Source organism: Cimex lectularius, unplaced genomic scaffold (assembly GCF_000648675.2).
Source record: "Cimex lectularius strain Harlan isolate CLEC.00 unplaced genomic scaffold, Clec_2.1 scaffold42, whole genome shotgun sequence".
NCBI lineage: Eukaryota > Metazoa > Arthropoda > Insecta > Hemiptera > Cimicidae > Cimex > Cimex lectularius.
This window is the reverse complement of record NW_019392754.1, coordinates 1,431,659-1,453,394: the sequence shown is the minus strand read 5'-3', so window position 1 is coordinate 1,453,394 and position 21,736 is coordinate 1,431,659. Positions and strand designations below refer to the sequence as shown.

Genomic DNA, 21,736 nt, shown 5'->3' with positions numbered 1-21,736 from the left:
ATTCTCACCGATAATGTTATGAATCCCAAATTTTATGCAACAGCCTTAAACAGAGAGTTTTAATAACGGATGTAATAATATTAAATTTAAAATAACTTCAAAAGTATTTATCCTAGTAGTTATAAAGGGTAAAGCAAGTTGAAAGTAAACGTAATTAATAAAAGTAAAGTAATTTTTCTCCTAAATCAGGGTTCAAAGTCCAACTATCTGTAAGGTAGCGAACGAAGAGACAAACCAGTATTTAACACATTTTTCTTATTATTTTCAATTAACAAACCATTAGCTTGCTGGTATTTGATCCACGGACAAATTTGAATTTGTTTTTTGTGTATGCTGAGCATTTACTCCAAAGTACTTCAAGTTTATTCATGGAAAAATTAAAAAAAAAACTTTTTTTGGGATGAGAAAAAGATTACAAACCGATACAAACTTGCACCTTGAAAAATAAATTAACTTAATATGCAAAAATACGAAAACAATCACTCATCAGTGACAAAAATTCAAGCTGCCTACAAAATACAATACGTCATTTGTAGCCGAGCATCTTAGAAAAGTAATTTTAAATATTTTTTTAAGAACAAACAAAGTGGATATTTCATTCTTTGAATCCCTAAAATCTCCTAACTTCACATTTTAAGAAAAACATTTTTTTACAAATGTTTTCTGTTGAAGGTTTTTTATTTAGTACAAACAACAAATAGCAACTTTGCTTCTTGTTAAATGTTTTTACCACGCTTTTCTCAGAATAATTTATTTTTAGAATTTTTTAGAATTTTTCACAGAATAAAACAAAATTTGGGGAAAATAAAAGAATTTATTTTTTGCATCTCTAATCCTTTCAATTTATTTAAAAAAGTTAGGATATTTTTTATATGATTCCACTCATCTAATATAAACTTGATAATGTTTTGGAAAATTATAAACTATACGTAATTTCATCATCACAGCTTATGTAAATAGATTAGAATTTCTGGTAAAAATATTGAGGTATTTTTATTGAGTTTATATTTACTTTATTTAATGATAATAGCATAGAATCAAAATATTGTAGCCATGGCCTGTAAGAAAAAAAATAGTTTTCCAGCAAAATAAGACGTTGATAATAACTTTGAAGAAAAAGAAGTTAGCTTAGAGTTATAAAAGATAAACTAAGTTACCAATATGAATTAGTTTTGTGTTTTTTTTCGACATTAGAAACATGTCCTTCTTACTTCTTATTATCTTGGAATAATTTGGAATCCAGAGGCTTCTAAATCGCAAAGTAGAACATAGAACATCAGGAACAAAATTCCCCGAATAATCAAATCTAAAAATAAATTAAAAATTCAATAAATGAATTTTATTGAAATAAAAATTCGTATTTTATGGAATTACAGAGTTCTTGGAACGAATCCAATTATTTATAACATATTTTTGTGTCTAGTTTATTCAAAGCTTCTTTTGGTTTTGTAACTTTTTATAAGCTTAACCTCGTTAGATAAAATCCTTTATATTATTTTGTTAATTCAAATAAATAAAAGGAGTCGATTACTATACCATTGTGATTAAATGCTTGCACGATGAGAGCAGAAATGTGTATTTTTTAAATTTGGTTGTATTAGGTAAAATATATTGTTTATTTGCTCCTAGGGCTAATTGGCAACTTTGTCTCCATGTGTATTTATGCTATATAACTATGTGTTTATGGTTTATTTTTAAACAAAAAACCCAGGATCAATTTTCTCCTTTCTAGGTAACTATTCAGAAATCGTGAGATGCGGTCTGGTGTGATGTAGTTTTTCAGAAAAATATTTTCTTTATCGTGCCAACATTTCGATCTTTATTCAGAAATCGAGAGATGCGGTCTGGATAATCCCGGTCACGATTTCTAAATAATTATCGATTATCGGTCACTAATCATCCCACGTTTCGATCTTTATTGAGATCATCTTCAGGGCTCAAAGTGTTTGTCTTCTGTGTAATTGTGCTATTCTTGCGTGTCGTGTTGAGAGTGCCACGACACGCAAGAATGGCACAATTACAGAAGACAAACATTTTGAGCCCTGAAGATGATCTCAATAAAGATCGAAACGTTGGCACGATAAAGAAAATTTTTATCTGAAACCTACATCACATCAGACCGCATCTCACGATTTCTGAATAATTATCGATTAACGGTCACTAATCACCACACATTTCTAGATAACTATTACTGTTTACTCGAGTGCGAATTATTAGCTAAAACCGAAATTCAAAGCGAGCTAACCTAAATATCGACACGGGCTTGTCTTCAGATAGTTGTCTGCCATAAAGGGTGTTGTTCTGTATAATTCCGACTGCGTAACCGCATCCCAGCTCGGTTTACTAGCCTCCGGGCGCTCAGACTTTAAATTGGTTGCTCTAGTTAACTGCCTGTTTCCAACTTCCTCAGTCCTTATACAACACTGCCCCTACACATAGTGAACGATTAATTATCCGCAAAATCTCTTTTTGCTTTGATTTTAGATGTTCATATTACAACAAAAAATTGAGACTTTAGATTTTATGACTTGGAAATTTTACTTAATGTTAACGAAAATTAAATTTAATTATGGAATACAAATTAGACAGGTTATAGAAAGTCGCACGTTTTGGGTCAAAAAATTTTTCGCTCCTTATACAGAATCAATTCCTGCGAACAACTTTCGATGATTAACAAGCATAATTAATCAATATTGCATCCTTCCTCTTTTCCAAACGAGCTAAATTGAATATGAACAAGGGCCAAAGTTTCGTAATCCATCTATCCAATGTTTTCACTCATCACCCGGACATATAAGACATACATGGGATCAATAATTCATGACGTCCTTGTCTTCCTTCTCACTTCTCCCGGACCTCCATAACGCAAAAACAAACAACAATTTCCGGATAAATAAGACTCCGTTATAATATTCTTGTTTTACAATCAACCACAGTCATCAAAATCCCAACAAAGTAAAACAAAGCCCTGCTGTTTCCTACGCATTGAAAGCATAACGGTAACGGGGAAAACATAAGCGAAACCTTTCACGTATTATCTACTATTTATTTCACCTTTAATTTCACGTCATTCAAGGTTCTCCTTCTTTATTTATTCAATAAAAGCCAGTGTTTCATATATCCATGACTCACTTCTCTATTCTCTCTGTACTCATAAAGTCTGTAATATTAACAAACACATTCTCTGATCTTTTAGCTGTATAAACATAATAACCTTCCAATTTTTTCAACTATCTAGGCCAACCCAAAAATCATTGCTTTTACGATATGCCCGCCATCTAGCTTTTAAACATCATCAATAAACCAGGAAAATTAAGTCCATGGTTTTATTAATTATTATTTTTTGTTTTATTTTTTTAGCGAGGATTGTCAGGCAGACCAAAAGTATAAGAAAGAAACAGATTTAACTCAGAAAAATCAAATCACATAAGTTTTACTCTTTGAAAAAGGTCTGCTTCAATCAAATACCCCTCCCATTTACGGACAAGTGCGGTACTCTAGGTTAGTGACATACTTATCTGACGCGAATCTTCACTAACGATTTAAACGAAAAGCAATGAAAACGTACTTTATCAGACTTCTTGGTAAATGCCCTAATTTACCATTCTTAAATAAAAGGCCATGTGGATTTCGGGTTGGAAGTGTTGGGTATAACCAAACAGTCCTCCGAATCCAAGCAGTCCAACGGCTCAGAAAAATCCCTGATGCTCTCATTTTCTTTACATACCTTTATTCTTTTTGTTCAAGATGTAATACACTCCCGTTATCTAGACGTTCATACCGTCCAACTAGCATAAATCCTTAAATGCTCTTATCCCAAAGAATGACCCATAGGAGTACCGACAACCAGTAGTTTCCCCACTTTTTTTAAACTTTATTTTATACGTGTGTGTAGAGATTAGTGACCGTTAATCGATAGTTATTCAGATATCGTGAGATGCGGTCGGGTGTGATGTAGGTTTCAGAAAAACATTTTCTTTATNTTCTTCACCTTTCTAAACTATGAAATGACTGGACTAGTTTCATATAATATCACAGACAGTAGAACTAAAAATACATGTGTAGAGATTAGTGACCGTTAATCGATAATTATTCAGATATCGTGAGATGCGGTCGGGTGTGATGTAGGTTTCAGAAAAACATTTTCTTTATCGTGCCAACGTTTCGATCTTTTATTGAGATCATCTTCAGGGCTTAAAGTGTTTGTCTTCTGTGTAATGGTGCCATCCTTGCGTGTCGGTTATTTTATACATTCGCTACAATTTTTATCCAATTGCAGCTAGTTGTAATATACAACAATCAAATAATACAAAACAAGACAACAGCCTGCACATAACCTCTACTCTCAGACGTCAAATAATGCCTCCACAATATCTACATCAAACAAAATCTTTTTATAATTAATCACGTCAGTTATTTATTTATTTATTTATTTACGGATCGAAATCCACTATAAAAAAAGACATTTTACAATAACAAATAATATAAATAATATATGTAAAAATACAAATAATATATATAAAAAGAATAAGGACGTATATACAAGATAATAATATAAATGGTAAATATAAATGATAAATATAAAAATACAATTAAAGAGCAAAAACTGAACAACAAAAATTAAAGACATAATTACTAACTAAATAAGGCAGAGGAAACAAAATAAATCTGAAAGACAATTGAAACTACAATAATTAGGTACATATTTAATGAAAATAATGCTCTTTGTAAATATATAATAAGACTAGAGTGCGAGAATTAGTTGAACCAGAAAATGAAATAAATTGTAATAATTTTGTACAGTATGAAATATAATAGCATTCAACTAAGGTTGTAGGATAAAGTTTTTCACAAATTGCACAGAACTATTGAAGAAGTCAATGCTATTGCAGATGTTGTTACTCTTGATCATCATTCTGTGTAGAGGAGAGAGCATGTAGTTAGAGCTTTGGAATTCAATATAAAATAATTTATAGGTTTTAAGAGGTGCGAAGAGACATGTAGCTGTAGTTGAGAGAGGAGATAAGGACTATCAATGAGATTGTTTAATAATTTAAATACAAAAACAATATCAATGTAATCCCTTCTTAGTGCCAATTCGAAAAGTTTAAGTTCAGAGCGGATTCCAGGGTAGGCAGAATTCGGAGGAAGATTGAGTTTGTAGGAAAGTTTTTTAAAATTTTTTGTACAGATTGAAGAATTTTTTGATAATTTAGATAGAATGGGTTCCAACGTATAAACTAAAAACGTTGGACAAACCATTTGATTATAGATGTCGACTGTTTTCTAAAGATCTTTGATACAAATATCGTTAAATTTGTCCATGAGTGCCATATAACTATTTGAGACGATAACTGTCTCTGGCCTGCTGCCCGGGGGCGGGGTGGTCCTTGTCTGGTTGCTGGGGGTGGCTCTGGTACATGGACATCGATAGCCGTCCCCGATCGGTTTGGAATGTGGGTGGCCAGGCACACACGCACATCCCACCAGGACGTACTTGAGTCAAATTGGAATTTGAGGTGGAGTCCCCTGGTGCCGCATTTTTCCCAGGTGCCGCAATTTTCCCCGGTGGGCGGGCTGGGGCTCTCTTCTTCCCGGGTGGAGGTGTGGTCTTTGCGCTAATAGTGAAAGGCAAAAAAAATTATATCCATTAGTTTCCTTAACAGTGTTGTGTGATCTACTTTATCAAAAGCTTTAGAAAAATCAGTATACACTGAGTCTACTTGGTGTCCAGAGTTTATTGCATCTAAGATGTAATTTTGAAATGTGAGCAGGTTAGTAACAGTTGATCTATTAGAACAGAAACCATGTTGCTGCGGTATAATAAAAGATTTAATGTCGTTTTTAAATTTATTACAAATAATAGAATCAAATATCTTGGAGAACATGGATTGAATAGATATTGGTCTGTAATTGAAAACATTATATCTATCGCCAGCTTTATGTAGAGGAATCACAAAAGTGCTTTTCCAAGCATTGGGGAAAATACCTGTTTTTAACGGCTGGTTCAGAATATAGTGTAAAGGAGCAATAAGAGCCGCAGAACACTCTTTAACTAATATAGGGGGTATGCAATCGGGACCAGAAGACTTTTTCACGTTGAGTAATGAGATAGAATTTAGTATTTCATTGTGTGAGATATAGTAATTAGAGATAGTGTGAGAAGATGGCGTAAGGAGAGAGATTGTTTCAGGAAGGGAAGTGGGAAGATCGGAACTATGGTCATAGACTTGGGAGAAATATTTAGCAAAGAGATTAGCAATGTCATGGCCACTAGATGAAGATTCATTTCCTAAACGCATGAAAGAGGGCATGGCTTTAGAAGTGCTGACAGAATTCACATAATTCCAAAACCTTTTTAGTATTAGATTGGATTGAGTTTTCTGTATCAAAAAGATAATTCTTATAGCAAATATTCGACAGTAGGATTTGCCAAAGTAAGACAGGATCATTTTTGAGACAGTGCTCAAGGATAATGTGAAATACCTGTAAATCCGGTAGTCAACGCTGCCAGGCGACGAGATATTTCCTGTTTGTTCAAGTTCGATTTCAAAGGGGAAAGGTGGACTTTAAAGATTGAAGCTCTCCCCTTTATGTCCGGGGCCGGAACGAATATTTGCCGGTCAAATCTTCCGGGCCTTAGAAGCGCTTTGTCAAGAATATCCACTCGGTTGGTTGCAGCAAGCACTACCACGTTCATGTGTTAAAACCTGTTGAAGAAAATCCACTATTTATTATACGAATATACGTCCACTTTATAACATAAACTTTATTAACAACATTAACATATATTAATTATCTACAAGTATAAAAGATGTTTGATGTAACAAAACTAATTTACCGTCCATTTCAACCAGTACTTGATTCAAGGTATTTTCCTGTTCGGAGTGTCCTCCAAAACTTTTCCCTCCTCTTTTGCGACCAACAGCATCAATTTCATCAATAAATAGATAGAATGGGTTCCAAACAGGTATAGCATATTCTAGTATGGGTTGTTCAAAAGCTTTATAAAGATGAACAAAACATAGAGGATTTTTAAATTCATAGGTGTTTCGGATGATGAAACCTAGATTCTTCATAGAACTATTTTTTATTGAAGAAATATGTTCTTTAAACTTGAGCTTTTGATCAAAAAGTACACCAAGATCCTTTACGACCTCAACTCGCGTTAAAAGAGCATCATGGAGAGTATAGAGATAAATAAAAGGTTGTTTCTTATGAGAGAATGTAATTGTGTAGCATTTGGAAACATTAAGAGCAAGTTTGTTATTAGAGCACCAGGTTTGCACGTTATTGATAGAATTTTGTAATTGTAAGCAATCAGAAGGAGAAGTGAGTATGGAATAGATTTTCATATCATCAGCAAATAATAAAAATTGAGGAGAAGGGAGAGAAAAGTGGATATCATTAATAAATAAGAGAAACAAAACTGGTCCAAGATGAAACCCTTGAGGGACTCCCGAGGAAGCCGCAAAGGGACATGATTTAAATGATTTTATTTTGATTATTTGTTTTCTGTCGGAGAGAAAGCTGGTCAGCCAATTCAAGATAGTTCCGGTGAAACCATAATCCATTAGTTTCCTTAACAATATTGTGTGATTTACTTTATCAAAAGCTTTAGAAAAATCAGTATACACTGAGTCTACTTGGTGTCCAGAGTTTATTGCATCTAAGATGTAATTTTGAAATGTGAGCAGGTTAGTAACAGTTGATCTATTAGAGCAGAAACCATGTTGCTGCGGTATAATAAAATATTTAATGTCGTTTTTAAGTTTATTACAAATAATAGAATCAAATATCTTGGAGAGCATGGATTGAATAGATCTAGGGGGCTAACCTACGGCTCGCGAACCACATGCGGCTCTTTGAAGGATTATTTGTGTCTCTCGAAAAATGTACCCGAGTTCCCTTTTCATTTTAGTGCTATTATATTTTTAAAAATTATTATCGTTCCGTATGTGTTTCAAAATGTCTTTTAAATTACTGACAACAAATATGAAAGACTAAGTGCAATGTTGTAACAAATTTCATTTCCGTCCAAGTTAAGAACGATATGACTCATCGAAAACTGCGCGAACGAACATAAACATGACCGACTTCAGACCGATTTTGAATTTATAAACTTTCATTGCCACGGACAGTTGACATTGTGCTCTGAAGGAAACAATTTGTATCACTCTTGCTACGGTAGTATGTAACACGTGTTGTTATTGTTTTAATAACACTAAACTTGTATTTTCTAAATTTCTTTATTCATTTCCAGTTCTTTTAAAAATATGACGACAGAGAACGAAAATAAAAAAAGAAAATACGAGCAAGAAAATAGAAGTTTTAATAACGAGTGGGAGGAGAATTTCTTTTTTATTGACAACAGCGGAAAAGCATTATGTGTTATTTGTAATTCCACGGTCATAAAAATTATAAAGCTAGCAATTTACGTCGACATTATGAAACCAATCATCCTCAGTTTTCTAATCAGTATTCACCAAATTACAAATTAAGATCAGATAAACTTGCTTCTTTAAAATCAAATTTAAATAAACAACAGTCAATTTTGATGACCTTTAGCAATCAAGCTAATAATGTAGCTGAAGCCAGTTTTGTTATTGCCTGGAATATTGCTCGTGCAAAACGCCCGTATAGAGAGGGAGAATTTATTTAAAAAAACTTGGAAGATATACTTAAAGTTTTAGGTCCAAATAATGCAGGATTGCACAAAGTTGTTTCGTAAATTCCCATCTCGAGACACACAACCGAACGACGGATAACTGCAATTTTTACATCTCTTGAATATAATTTAAAAAATGATTTGAAGAACTGTATTGCATTTAGCTTAGCCCTTGACGAATCGACAGATATCACAGATCTTCCGCAATTGGCAGTTTTCATACGTTTTGTTTCACTTGAGTTCGTTGTTAAAGAAGAATTATTAGATTTAGTAGCACTTCAAGAGTCAACCCGCGGTGTCGATATTAAAAATGCATTAGATTCCATAATGAAAACTTTTGATGTGCCTCTTAATAAACTTGTAAGCATTGCAACTGATGGAGCTCCGGCAATGCTGGGTAAAAAAATCGGTCTTATTGGGCTTTTAAGAGATGCTTCTCAAATTCCACAATTCATACCGATTCACTGCATAATTCACCGAGAACATCTTGTTACAAAATATTTAAAATATCCTGATGTTATGAAAACAGTGTTACACATTGTAAATTACATTCGCACCAATGCAAAAAATCATCGACAATTCAAAAATTTCCTTGAAGAATTAAAGGACGAAGAACTTCAAAATGACATTAATTTCTTTTGCATTGTTAGATGGTTATCTAGCTGCAACGTATTAAATCGTTTTGTAGATTTGTTTGATCCGATAACTGCATTTCTAAAAGAAAAGGAAATAACATATTCAGAATTAGACGCTGACGAGTGTTACAAGACTTAATGTTTTTGACTGATGTCATGGAACATTTGCAAACACTGAATTTACAATTGCAGGGGAAAGATAAAATAATATCTGACCTCTCACAGTTTTCAAACTAAATTACAACTTTTTCAAAAGAACATTAAAAAGAAAACATTTTGTCATTTTCCTCGAATTAAAAAAATTTGTTCCAATATTAAACAAGAAAAACTCAACGAGTATATAAAAAAGCTAGAAGGAATATAGACGGAATTACAAAATAGATTTCAAGACTTGAAATATTTTAAATCGTCTCTTGATTTTTTTTTCTGAATCCATTTGAAATTAACATAATTCAAGGTGAGTTTTCCATTTCCAATATAATTATGACCCAAAAAGCATCTGGAGAATTAGAACTAATAGAGATGCAAGAAGATCAAGCTCTACAATTAAAATATAAGTCGACGTCGATTGCTGAATTTTGGAAATTTGTACCAGAATCGAAGTATCCTGAATTAAAAAAGGCTGCTTGTCGAATTATTTCAATATTCGGAACAACTTACTTATGTGAATCATTTTATTCCACTTTAAAATTCGTGAAATCCAAATCAGTATTAACTAACCAGCATCTCAAAGAATTATTGAGAAGTGCTGTCACCAATTATTCACCAAATTTTAAAGAATTATCAAGAGAAGTAAAATAAATGTGTTTAATTTTTAATATTTAAATTCAATATTTTGTATTTTTATTTATATGTTTTCAATAAATATAATTTCTGTAAAAAAAATTTTTAATACCTTTTTTGCATACCTTTTAAATACGTATTTAATTGCGGCTCGCGTAAAATTTCAAATTTTGAAAAATGGCTAGGATATCAAGGAGCTTGGGCACCCCTGGAATAGATATTGGTCTGTAATTGAAAGCATTAGATCTATCGCCAGCTTTATGTAGTGGAATGACAAAAGTTACTATGAATAATAGGGAATCCATATTAGAGAAAAAAGCAAGAACTAGGCATTACAATTCAATTTTTCTATTTCTAAACAAACGATAATAATGAGCTGATTATTTTATATATTTTAGAACGAATGATTTACTCAATCTTACATTTGCTGAATCTTTCAAAAACGGCCGAAGTTCCAGGGATTTACGTTGCTGATGACTATCCTTTTAACAAATAAATTATTAAGCATAAACAGGCGAATGCTTTTAAATGATTTTCAAAGCAAAAGGAAATCATTTGTATTAGAGATTCGGATGGTCATTGGTCGTTTTATTTCTCAGGATATTTGAAAAAAAAGGAGGCCATCAACATTTAACAATGTAAATGATTGATTCTGTTTACCTAATTGTTTCGCCCACTAAAGTATTTTCTATATTTAATGTTTAACTTATTTGTCTTGAATATTGCATAATATTTGAAGAAAAAAATTCATAAGAAATGAGTATATTACAAAAACGATCAATATCTGGTAACAAATAGAAACGGTCCTACATATAATTGGTCAAATAAGGAAGTGCCTGTTTAAAGTAATATTACAATATAAAATCATCAACCGTTGTTGAGCTTAAAAGGGATTCTAGAAATTATTAAACCGTTGGAAATAATAGCTTCCTACCGAGTGAGGGATTTAGCAATGGATTAGACTATTTCGCCAGGCGACCAGCAATTGAAAAAGCGAGCCCCTGATTTCCATTTGTATGTTTAGAGGTAATTCTAGAAATCCGGGACTTCAAAGGCCTTCGAATTCTCACGGTTCCGCGATTAGATTAGAGTCATGGAGAAGAATAAAAATCTGCAATTCTAAATTAATTCAACTGTTGGAAAATATTCAGTGCTTCCTTTGCAATCTTATAAATATAAATCTCTTGTGTCGTCTTTTATTCTTTTATCCTAAAAATAAACAAAAATATTTATTGTGATTGTTATTTTTTTGTGCAGTTTTTTATTTGTTATTGTTTTAATAACGTTAACCAACATTTCTATTTTTATAGGAAATATGATAGTATTACGTAATACCAACAGGATAATATGTCATTGGGTTGGTAAAAATTAATGCAGGTTTTGAAAATTCGTTTTATTTTTGCAGTTCTTTGTCATGTAAACAAACCAAAATCCTCAAATCTAAATTATGGATTGTCATAAATACATTTAATTGTTAATTTTTATATATATTATCTTTTATAATAGAATGGGAGAAAAGAAGGACTTGCGAAAGTAAATATGTCCAAACTAGATTTGGGTCAAATTTATTTGGACGAATTTCAACTTAGGCGAAGTGCGGTTGAAATCCGCCTATTTACCTCGGGCCCATCCCTCGCTCGGAAAGTGGTTTCCTTGTCAACTTATATGAGATACTATTCGCTCAAGGCTGGATGTTGAAACGTCAAGACGGCTTGGTCTTCTGCCGCATGTTATTACCGACGTCACACTGTTTATCTCGGTTTATTTCACCCTTTGAGTTAATTTGAATTGTCCTCGTTTTATGATGACCCGCCATTTCGACAATTTTCTAAAAATCTAGACCCTTAAATAATTATCTTTGACTTAATAACTATGACAGTTGATCATTCTCAACTAACCTTTTTCATAAATTTAATCATTAAAATGTAAATATGGTAAAGTTCATAATAACAATTATCAGCGTTGTAACTTCCAAATATTGCCCATTCATGATTAAATGACTGCATTTAAATAGTTGTTTCAATCCCTAATGAGTTATGGATCAATTTAATCAATTGAAATAAACTATTAATCGTAATTAGTTTTCCATCATACACTCCAACTTCACCACGATGACATTATAAAGGTACTGAATATGCCCGAACATAAATATCCAAAAATAGTTCCTATGGAAATCATAGTTAAGAAATTATCATGGTTCAAAGATATCCTTGTAATGGCGGTACAGTGGACATCAGAGTACTTACCAAATTAAATAATATTACCTGATTAAAAATTGGGAGGTAAGGAAAGACCTGGTAACCCATGCGAGTTACATGACAACTTGTACGCAAGACTGGATTTTGACAGGCGAAACTACATTGAGTGCTCTAATATGACAGCCTATTAGGTGCCTCTGGTCTTGAGGGCGAGGGGTGAATTGCATCAGCTGAACTGCCAACCGTGGAGACAGTTCGTTCTCGAGAACTCATCGTCAACAAGACAAGAGGATCTTTAGCGTCCGCACCTGGCTTATTCGGCCTTATCAGACGTTTTGATTCTCAAAATGAGAGCTGACGCACCTCCGCATACGACGGAATGGTGTTACCGCCGCAGCATTGGTGTAGAGGCGCCCCAGCCCCTACGGGCCGAGGCAACCGCGCTCTCCGCTTGCCCATTCCGAGTGGTCGGGCCCGCATTGTGCATGGGGTCGTATGCCGCACGCAAAAGGCTAACAGGCCGAAATACATCAGCCTGTTCTCCCGCGTACTCCCTAGATAGAGAAGGCCACTCTATCTCCCTGAGTGTAAGAGCTCCCCTAGCGTAGAAACTCCCCGGCAGCGGGTTAGTTTAAAGTGGAATTGCTAACCAAACCCTAGATGAGCACCACCTACGGTAAAGTGTATCGAGCCTGCCATGCGCATTCGAGCGACGCTATAGGCTCAGCCTAGGTGGTCCGATCCTTCGCTTCCCCTTGGGTACCACGCCGGTCATACGCACAACAATTCCCAGTGTAACTAGGGCTGAATTTGGACTGTTAAGTTACCCCGTGGTACAGTCGGCCATACACCCTCCCCCGTCTATGCAGACAGGATCTAGTGCACTGGCCCTCGTGTGACTCTGCTAAGGCACCCGCCGCACATGCCGACCCTAGGCCGACACGAGTACAGCTTGTGCTTTAGAGAGGTTGCCACGCCGTCTGGGCTGCACCTTTATTTTGTGCCCGGATAACCCCCTTGCACCGAAGGGTTAGGAAAGGTCACAGGATAGAATGAAGGAACTCGGATTGAGAAAAAGGGCCGTGGATGAGAACACGAGGTGAGCCGTTTCGGGGTCTCGAGTCTCAAACCACACTATACCACCCATCGTCGTCTTAATTCCACACACAGGGGGCCACGACTCCCAGGGTGGGTAAAATAACCGTGGAGACAGGACCGTGCCATCATTTGCTCCTTATGTAACCTCAACGTCCCAGAGGACACTCTCCACTTCACATCCTGTTCTGAGATTTCCGCCAAACGTACTTTGGGAAACTGAAGCTGGATGTAGAATAAGTTATTGCAATTCTTAACGGAAGGGGTAACTGGAGGAAGATTGTGGTGTACCTCACTCACGCCTTGCAGTACCGAAAATACCTGGTTGACCACTTCAATTTGTAAAATCAAAGAATGTCATTCTCAAGTTACAAAAATAGGGATATAAATTTATAAATCAACTCGACAGACGGCTAAGGGAATTGTCAATTTAGCTTTTTGAAATATAAATTTAATGTAAATACTTTTGTTTAAAAAAAACTTTCATTCATTCACTCATTAAATAATATTACAGAATGGGTGAGCTTCCTTAAGACGATTCAAAATTTAAATAACCTACCATGGCGCCGAGAAATTCTAGAGGGAGTAAGGAAAAGAAAAACATACCCTCTAAATTGGGAGTTACATTTTGATTTAAAATATAAAAGCTACGAGCTGGCAAAGCTCCCATGGTCATACTTACAATGGATAATGGCAGTAAGAAGCCAAACTCTGAAACTCGAGCAACAACCATACAAGGAGATAGAGTTGGGGTGTCATTGTGTAATGACCAGTACGTGGTAGAAGATCTGATTCATTTTCTCGGGGTATGTCCCAAACTATCCGATTTAAGAATGGACTATTTTCGCCTTGATCCCAAAAAATGATGAATGTATAAATGGGGAAAATTGGGTAGTGAGTGGCGTTACTGCAGAGCAGCTTACAATCTGTTGGCCAAAATAGTATAAGGGTAATTTGCATGTATATATGTATATATATATATATATATATATATATATATATATATATATATGTCGGGAATTCATCCGTTGGGCTATGATCCCACTCATCCTCGGAGATCTGGCCCTCTTCTAAGTCGGACATAATAACAAACAAGACTATTTAACAATTATAATTTTATTTAGTAAAAGATCAAGGCACGGATGCACTCCCCACTGGCACGAATAAAATGTTACTGTAACATACTGGAGGTTCTTATTGCTTCTGCCCCCGCAAAAGTATAGAGCGCACTCCATGGTCTTTCTAAAAACTACCTCCGCGGTTAATTTAGATTCTATACCAGTGGGGAGCGTTCAAGACGACACAATGTGTTTGCCTTTCAGGAAGTAATAACTTTATAATAATAATAAATAATAATTAATCAACTTTACAAAAATGTGATAAGTAGAAAACATAAACATTATAAACATTAATCATTGGGTTTCTTCTCTATCACCGACATATATATATGTATATATATATGTTTTACATTGGTATAAAGTGTAAAATGTGTAAAAGAATTTAGTAAATGTTTAAAAAGGAATAATATGATTTATGTACAATTGTAAGTTAGCCATAAAGTCATTAATAGTTTAATATTATTCTGTCAATGAAAGATTAACTGTAATGTAATACTATTTGTTTAAAAGAGAATTATTTAATTTAATTATTAAATAAAAGAAATGTAATAGGTCGCAAGGTCAACTCACCCACAACGGTTTGCACAACCAGTGGTAATGCATGTCTTTCCTTTTGTAAATAGATCATAATAACAACATTATTTAACACGATTGTAAATAACAAAGTCACTTTTCTATCTAAACTAGTATTACAATAAGCTTTCGATTTGTGACAATTACGGAAGAAGGCGAAGAGCTGAAAAGCTGTTATGAAATCTCCATTACGAACGGGGGGAAAAACAATAATTATAAAAAAAAAAACCGGAACGCATCTCATAAACCAAGATGAAGACAATGCTCCGACAAGAAATACATGGTAGGGATGAAAACTAAAAGATTCGAACGTCTTATACGGCGCTCCCGACATGCTAAACCCGCAAGACCGGCGAGTGTTGCAGAAGTGTTGGTTTTGCGCCCCGTTAGGTCAGACTTGCCACCAGTAATTTATGTATCAACGAGCTGATAAATTGTTAATTTTACAACAGTTTGTAAAGAAAAAGTGTCTTGAACAAATCGGAATAAATAATTAAATACATTGTTTTTTAGTTTGGTCGCTGCCAATTACCCAGTTTCGCTTGCTTTGGACAGACTGACACGTTTCATTAATTAACAATCATCGCAATCATCCATTGATGTTTGATGAACCATTTGTGTTTATTATATTTACAATTTGTTATGAAATCCTTTGTGAGTTCAGTGAGGTGATGATCATGTTGTTAGGCTGATTTAGGCGCGTTTCAACTAGTCACCCACTATGCCAATTTGTTAAGCTGTTTGATCTTCAGTAAGACGGACCAACCAGCACAAGAAGGAAACACTAACATGCGAATGCGGAGTTAACTCCATCGACCAGACCGTACAAAAAAGAAAATTAAGGAGAAAGACGAAAAATCGAATTACGAGACACACCTAATAGAAAACAACGAGAAACTATCGTCAAAAAAAATATGAAACTACTACACGGCGTATAAAAAGTACGACAAATGAACGTAACAAAACGTTACACAGCCCACCCACATCCACGCCCTACTAACTAAAATTTCACTCTACAAAAATCTCTGAAGATGGATAACTATCACACCGCTGACTCCCAGCAAAAATTCCACAATTTATTTTACATTAGCATAATCTGTGATTCTTTACACGAATATTAAAGGAATGCCAAGTCATCCGCGTACTGAGTGGTTATATATTCATATTATGATGGTAAAAACCAGCTTTAAATAATACATTAAAAAATTGTTTTTACAGAAGAATCGATTTTATAAAGTTTAGTAGGTGGTTCTAATTAAATGTACACAGTTTTTCACCCTGCTGTGTTATCCAATTTCAATATTCAAACATAAAATTCTTAAATTAAAATTTAAGATATAGGCAAATATTGATTGTTTCAAAAAATTTCCGTTTATAGAAACTTCCTTCATACAATAAGTTGGGAAACTTGTTTCAACTTTACTATGTAGTTTTGTTATTTATAGTTACCAATTATTCGTTTTTGAATAATTAAACGTAACTATAATGGAATATTTTTTGACAGGGCTGTGCAGTAACGAAAACGGAGCAGCTGTTCATTATCAAGGTAAGCATGTAAGCATTCTTACCAATTTCTTTTTTTAATCATGTTATCTTCAAAAGTATTTAAAAATATACAATTTGAAATATTCAATTTTTTATTGACGAGTACTATTAATCGTAGTTGTTCATAACAAAGGTTCTAAGTTTGAATCCAGCGGCATTCGAACCGGACATACTTGGGGCTTTCATTTTTTTATATACCGACACCCCAAGGACTGATATGACCTCTCCTGTTGCGAACTCTTGTAAGAAAACTATTTTGACGTTTCAATTTTCTATATTAAGAAATATTTTGAATTTCTTCAAGAATCATTTTCTGTTCAAACTCTGTATTCAACCGTTGTAAACATATTTGTATAAATTTTGCAAAATGCTTGGTAAATCACATTTACATAACGCTTCAATGTATAAATGCATGATCAGCTTTTATGAAAAACGTTTCAACACGAGTAAAATAATAAAAACCGCAGTCGTTTCGTATTATTCCAACTTTTATAAACTGTTCTTAGACGGAGTTAATTCTTGCGGAAAACGGTCTCATGTTTCTTTCAGAGATTTGGTTTGATTAAGTATGGCAGTCAACATCGCGTGCCTCTTCAAACGTTTCTGAGTTTTAGTAAATTGCAGTATCAACCGGGTTTAAAAAGCCTCCAAAGCACGCAAAGTTGGAGGGCACACAGTTAATATTGCCCGATCGTGTGATTTATATTTTTTCCACTTTTCAAATGTATATATTTGTACATGTAGTTTGGTCGGATTTTGATCGTTCTGTCTAAGATGGTTTTTCGGATAAGTAAATTTACGAAGTAACACACAACTGAAAATAGCAACTTGACAGGTATTCGTATGACAGAAATCAACAGAGACAAAATGTAAACAGAATCTTCAGATTGTTTATTTATCGTTCATGATCATTAAACATATAAAACGAAAATAGCTTATATTTATATTTATCTAAAATTATAATACAACATTGCTAATGGGGATATTTTTTCGTCAGATATGCTATGTCAGGAATCAGTAGTTTGGTAATTACGGTAGCTTCCTCGTCTGCTATTCATTTCTGCTTTTCTTCACATGTTACAAAATATCATTGAAATTGAAAAAATCAGAAACGCGTCGGACAAACTGAAACAGCAAGCAATACACCAGAAACCAATTTACGAAGTTATCACAATGAGATAGAAGGAACAGCTAAGAGGAAACAAACCCATCAATAACAATAGCGTAAAGTCGGAATGCCAGATGACAAAAAAGCGAAAATAGTCCAAACCAAATGATCGTAAACTACCAAGTTACATGTTCATCTTTCCGGGTGATTTTTAATAGAACAATAAACTTCTTGCTTTTTATCGGATAGTAAAACCTGAAAAAAAAATCAAATATGGTAATGACGAAAGTCACAGGCTAACAGAGGAAAACTAAAATAATCGGAATCAAACTATGTACCCGGCGAGAAAAGGACGCAACTGACGCGCTAAGATATGGTCACAAAAAGATCACTTTTTACATAACCCTATCTTTAATGCCGAGTTAGAAGAAATGTATGGAACGCTGGGAACCCGCATGAGACCCATTCATCAACCCAGAACGCCACAAGGAAAAATGTTGATGAAGAAGAAATTGACCAAGACGATTTCTTCGACGATGTTTGGAATATCGTGGTCAGGTAGAGAAAGAAGTAGAGTCTCTATGATCACTTGTCATTCTTTCGGCCTTTTTTAAGACCAACATCAGGGCGTGAATAAATATTATAACAATACATTATTACGTTAATTACAAGTTTTCTGGTTTGTTTTAACCTACAGCATCCTATTTCTCATATTAACATGACAGAATGAGGAATAAACCCCGACGACATCGACTACGAGGTCTCCAAGTACATGAGGTTGGTTAAGATGAAATTAAGATAAGTTTCTCCAGGTTTTTCTATAATAATGCAAAACTACATTAAACCAACAATTTCAAAAGTAAAATAGGTCTTTTGTAAAAAAAAATTTCGTTCGTTTTTTCCGTCATCCTGTAATGTTAATATGAGAACTAGGATGCTGTAAGTTAAAAAAAAACTTGTAATTAATGTAATAATATTACATTGTAATAATTATTCAGGCCCTAATGATAAAGGCCGAAAGCTTGGCAAGTGACCACAGGGTCTACTTTCTTCTCTACCTGACCAGAAACCAGATCCCAAACACACATGGAAAAATGTTACAAAAACCATTGTATAAACTGATATCTACTGTGATATGTGGTTTTGATATTTGCTATTTAAACATCAGCTAGATACACATTTTATTGCATGATATGCATTTTTGCTTCATACATTGCGAAAATTCAGGTTAGTTATGGTTTGAACTTGGTAGGTACAGTTATAGTTAGGGATGGCCTGGTGTTATTGAAAGTTAGGTTAGGGACGGGTTATAATGATTGAAGGTGAGGTTAATTGAGGGTTAGGGCGATTGAAGGTTAGTTTGATTCAAGATTAGGGACGGGTTGAGTTACGAAAGGTTTGGTTAGGGACTGGTTAATGTGGTCAAATTAGTGATGGATTAGGGTGATTGAAGGTTAGATTACGGACGGGTTAAGTTGATTGGAAATCAGGTTAGGGACGGGTTAGGATACAAAAAGTTAGTTTAGCGACAGTTTAGGATGTTTGGATTAGTAACAGGCTAAAGTGATTGAAGTTTAGGTTTGGAACGCTTTAGGTTATGTAGAGTTCAGTTAACTGATTTAGACTAAAATGATCAAAAACAAACTTGCTAGATAATCACAAGCCCAGCTGGACTCAACGAATAATTTAAAAAAATAGTTGTCTTAACTGATTTATATTTTAAAACAGAAAATCTGTGACAATCGTTGTACTCTAAATACGTGAAAATTTAATAGATGTGTTTTTAATTTTAAAGTGCTAAAATAGGTCCTTTAATTTATTTAAAAAACAAAATTTTACCTCGTCTGTATTTTTTATGTCCATTATACTCTATACAGTTAATATATAATGGCGAATTTAAGGGATTCTGCTTCAAACGTGTCCTTCTCAAAATTATAAGTTTCATAATGAATTGTGTTTTTTTGTAACCTGATATACACTGTAAAGTTATTCACACATAGATTCATTACATTTCCCAAAAATACTAATTATAAAAACTTAGTATTTTATGTGTAGAGATTAGTAACCGTTAATCGATATCGTGATATGCGGTCTGGTGTGATGTAGGTGTCAGAAAAACATTTTCTTTATCGTGCCAACGTTTCGATCTTTATTGAGATCATCGTCAGGGCTTGAGATTTACAAACAATGTTTACATTTAACAAATACATTTAGGATGTGGATAAGTGAATTTATACAATGCAAAATATATTTTATAATCAAACAAAGTATTTCTACTCACTCAAAATGTTTGTCTTTTGTGTAATTGTGCCATTCTTGCGTGTCGTGTTGAGAGTGCCAGTGAGATTTTGCTGTTTTATGTTTATATATGTTTGGTATTGAAGGGGTGGGGAAGGAAGTCGGTATATAAAAGACAATTTTGTGCANAAACATTGTTTGTAAATCCCAGGCCCTGAAGATGATCTCAATAAAGATCGAAACGTTGGCACGATAAAGAAAATGTTTTTCTGAAACCTACATAACACCCGACCGCATCTCACGATATCTGATTTACTATTAGTATTGTATTTTTAAACTATTGGTTTATAATATAATCAGTAGGGTTATTTTTTAACCTATTTATTTTTTGTGTTATTAGTTAAAAGAACATTTATACATTGAACATACTTATCTAATTAAATTATGACTGTATGGCCTTAAGTCCCTTGTAGATTTTAGATTTTTCTTTTTGCTTTATTAGCTGTACAAGTTGTACGATAATATAATACACGATGAACCATTTCTTCACCCAATAATATCTGTAATTTTTACAAACCCAACCCATCGTGAGTTGAAGAATAAATATTTAAATTTTAATGGTAGTATTAAAAACAAATTTATTTGGTTAATTTCGCTTTTATTTTCAATGAAGTGGAATTTTATTAATAACAAAAAACAGAGGATAAAGAAAATATTTGTGCGCGAACGAAAAATTTCGAATTAAATCTCAATTGGAAGAAAGAGGTTCCACTTAATTGGGCCCCGAAGCGAGCTTTGGGACGCGCTGTCAATATTTGCACATACACCCCATCTGTAATAACTTAATTTCCGACAATCTTGCCCGTCGTTTTCGGAATTAAAGAATTTTTCGTCGACTCAGCGCCTATGCAACTTTAGTAACAATAGAAAGTTATTACTTTAAGAAATTTTAAAAATTAGATTTTTTCCTCTATGTCTAATTTATTATCAAACATTGTAAATATTTCAAAATGCAGAGGTATTACTTATCTGTTTGCTATAAATTTCATAGCACGGCAGAAAACCCATATAGCAATTTTTGACGAAACAAATTACCCTTATTTGTTATACTTTTAATACCGTACGTTAGAGAGTATAAATCAAAAGTTACAATCTCAACCACTTCCCTCATCCTCGCTCAGGGTGCTCTAATACTCGCCAATTTATTTTCCACCCTCGGTCCAATTTGAAAGTTCCCCCACCTTCGGCAAAGATGCAATTCCTGTTCTGGACGGCGAATCGACTTTTATACTCTCCTTTCATTCTTTCGCCCTCTCTCGCTCTGCGTTTTTTTTTTCTCTTCCCGCCCCGAAGATTGAACCGTACCGGTGCCAAAGGGATTTGGATAACCCCAAATCCTGAGGGAGTAGATCCCTCGGCCAAGGTGCCCAACCTACCTGTCGATCCAGTTCCAAGTCAATGTTCAAAAACAATAGGGCACTGTGACATTTGTGAGAAACAACAGACCAGCCTAAAAAATCAGACTTTTTTTTCTTATTCGAGATAGAACAGGAAATCTATTCCATACTTCAACAGATATCGACCGTCCAAATCTTATATACGAAAGAACATGTGATAATGTCTCGCGTTGTAAATTATTAATGAAAGAATTTATTTATTAATTAGAGAATTCGTGCCAACATTGTTGTTATTATATTTTTTCCTTCTTTTCTCAATTTAACCCGTTTTTCATTTTTCCCGAGAATATAATAATTAAAATAATTTAATATGAAAAG

General features: G+C 34.0%; 2 protein-coding genes across 3 annotated transcripts in view; one reads left to right on the top strand and one right to left on the bottom strand.

Annotated features, from left to right (window-relative positions):
• LOC106673913 (transcriptional repressor scratch 2-like) overlaps positions 1 to 21,736 on the top strand; it is a 129,446-nt gene that overhangs the window by 90,514 nt on the left and 17,196 nt on the right. Inside the window, exon 3 of one of the 2 annotated variants that reach the window (XM_014406301.2) lies at positions 16,575 to 16,616. The exons of the other annotated variant lie outside the window; for it this stretch is intronic. Within the exon in view, the coding sequence (XP_014261787.1) occupies positions 16,575 to 16,616 (42 nt within the window). The remainder of the gene's footprint in view (positions 1 to 16,574; positions 16,617 to 21,736) is intronic. 2 annotated transcript variants of the gene reach the window in all.
• On the bottom strand, positions 5,392 to 6,721 carry LOC112127027 (AFG3-like protein spg-7). The gene is made up of 2 exons (XM_024227290.1): positions 6,487 to 6,721; positions 5,392 to 5,618 (listed from the first exon to the last, which is right to left on the bottom strand). Exons 1-2 carry the CDS (start codon positions 6,698 to 6,700, stop codon positions 5,503 to 5,505), a joined length of 330 nt encoding a protein of 109 aa, XP_024083058.1. The 5' UTR covers positions 6,701 to 6,721; the 3' UTR covers positions 5,392 to 5,502.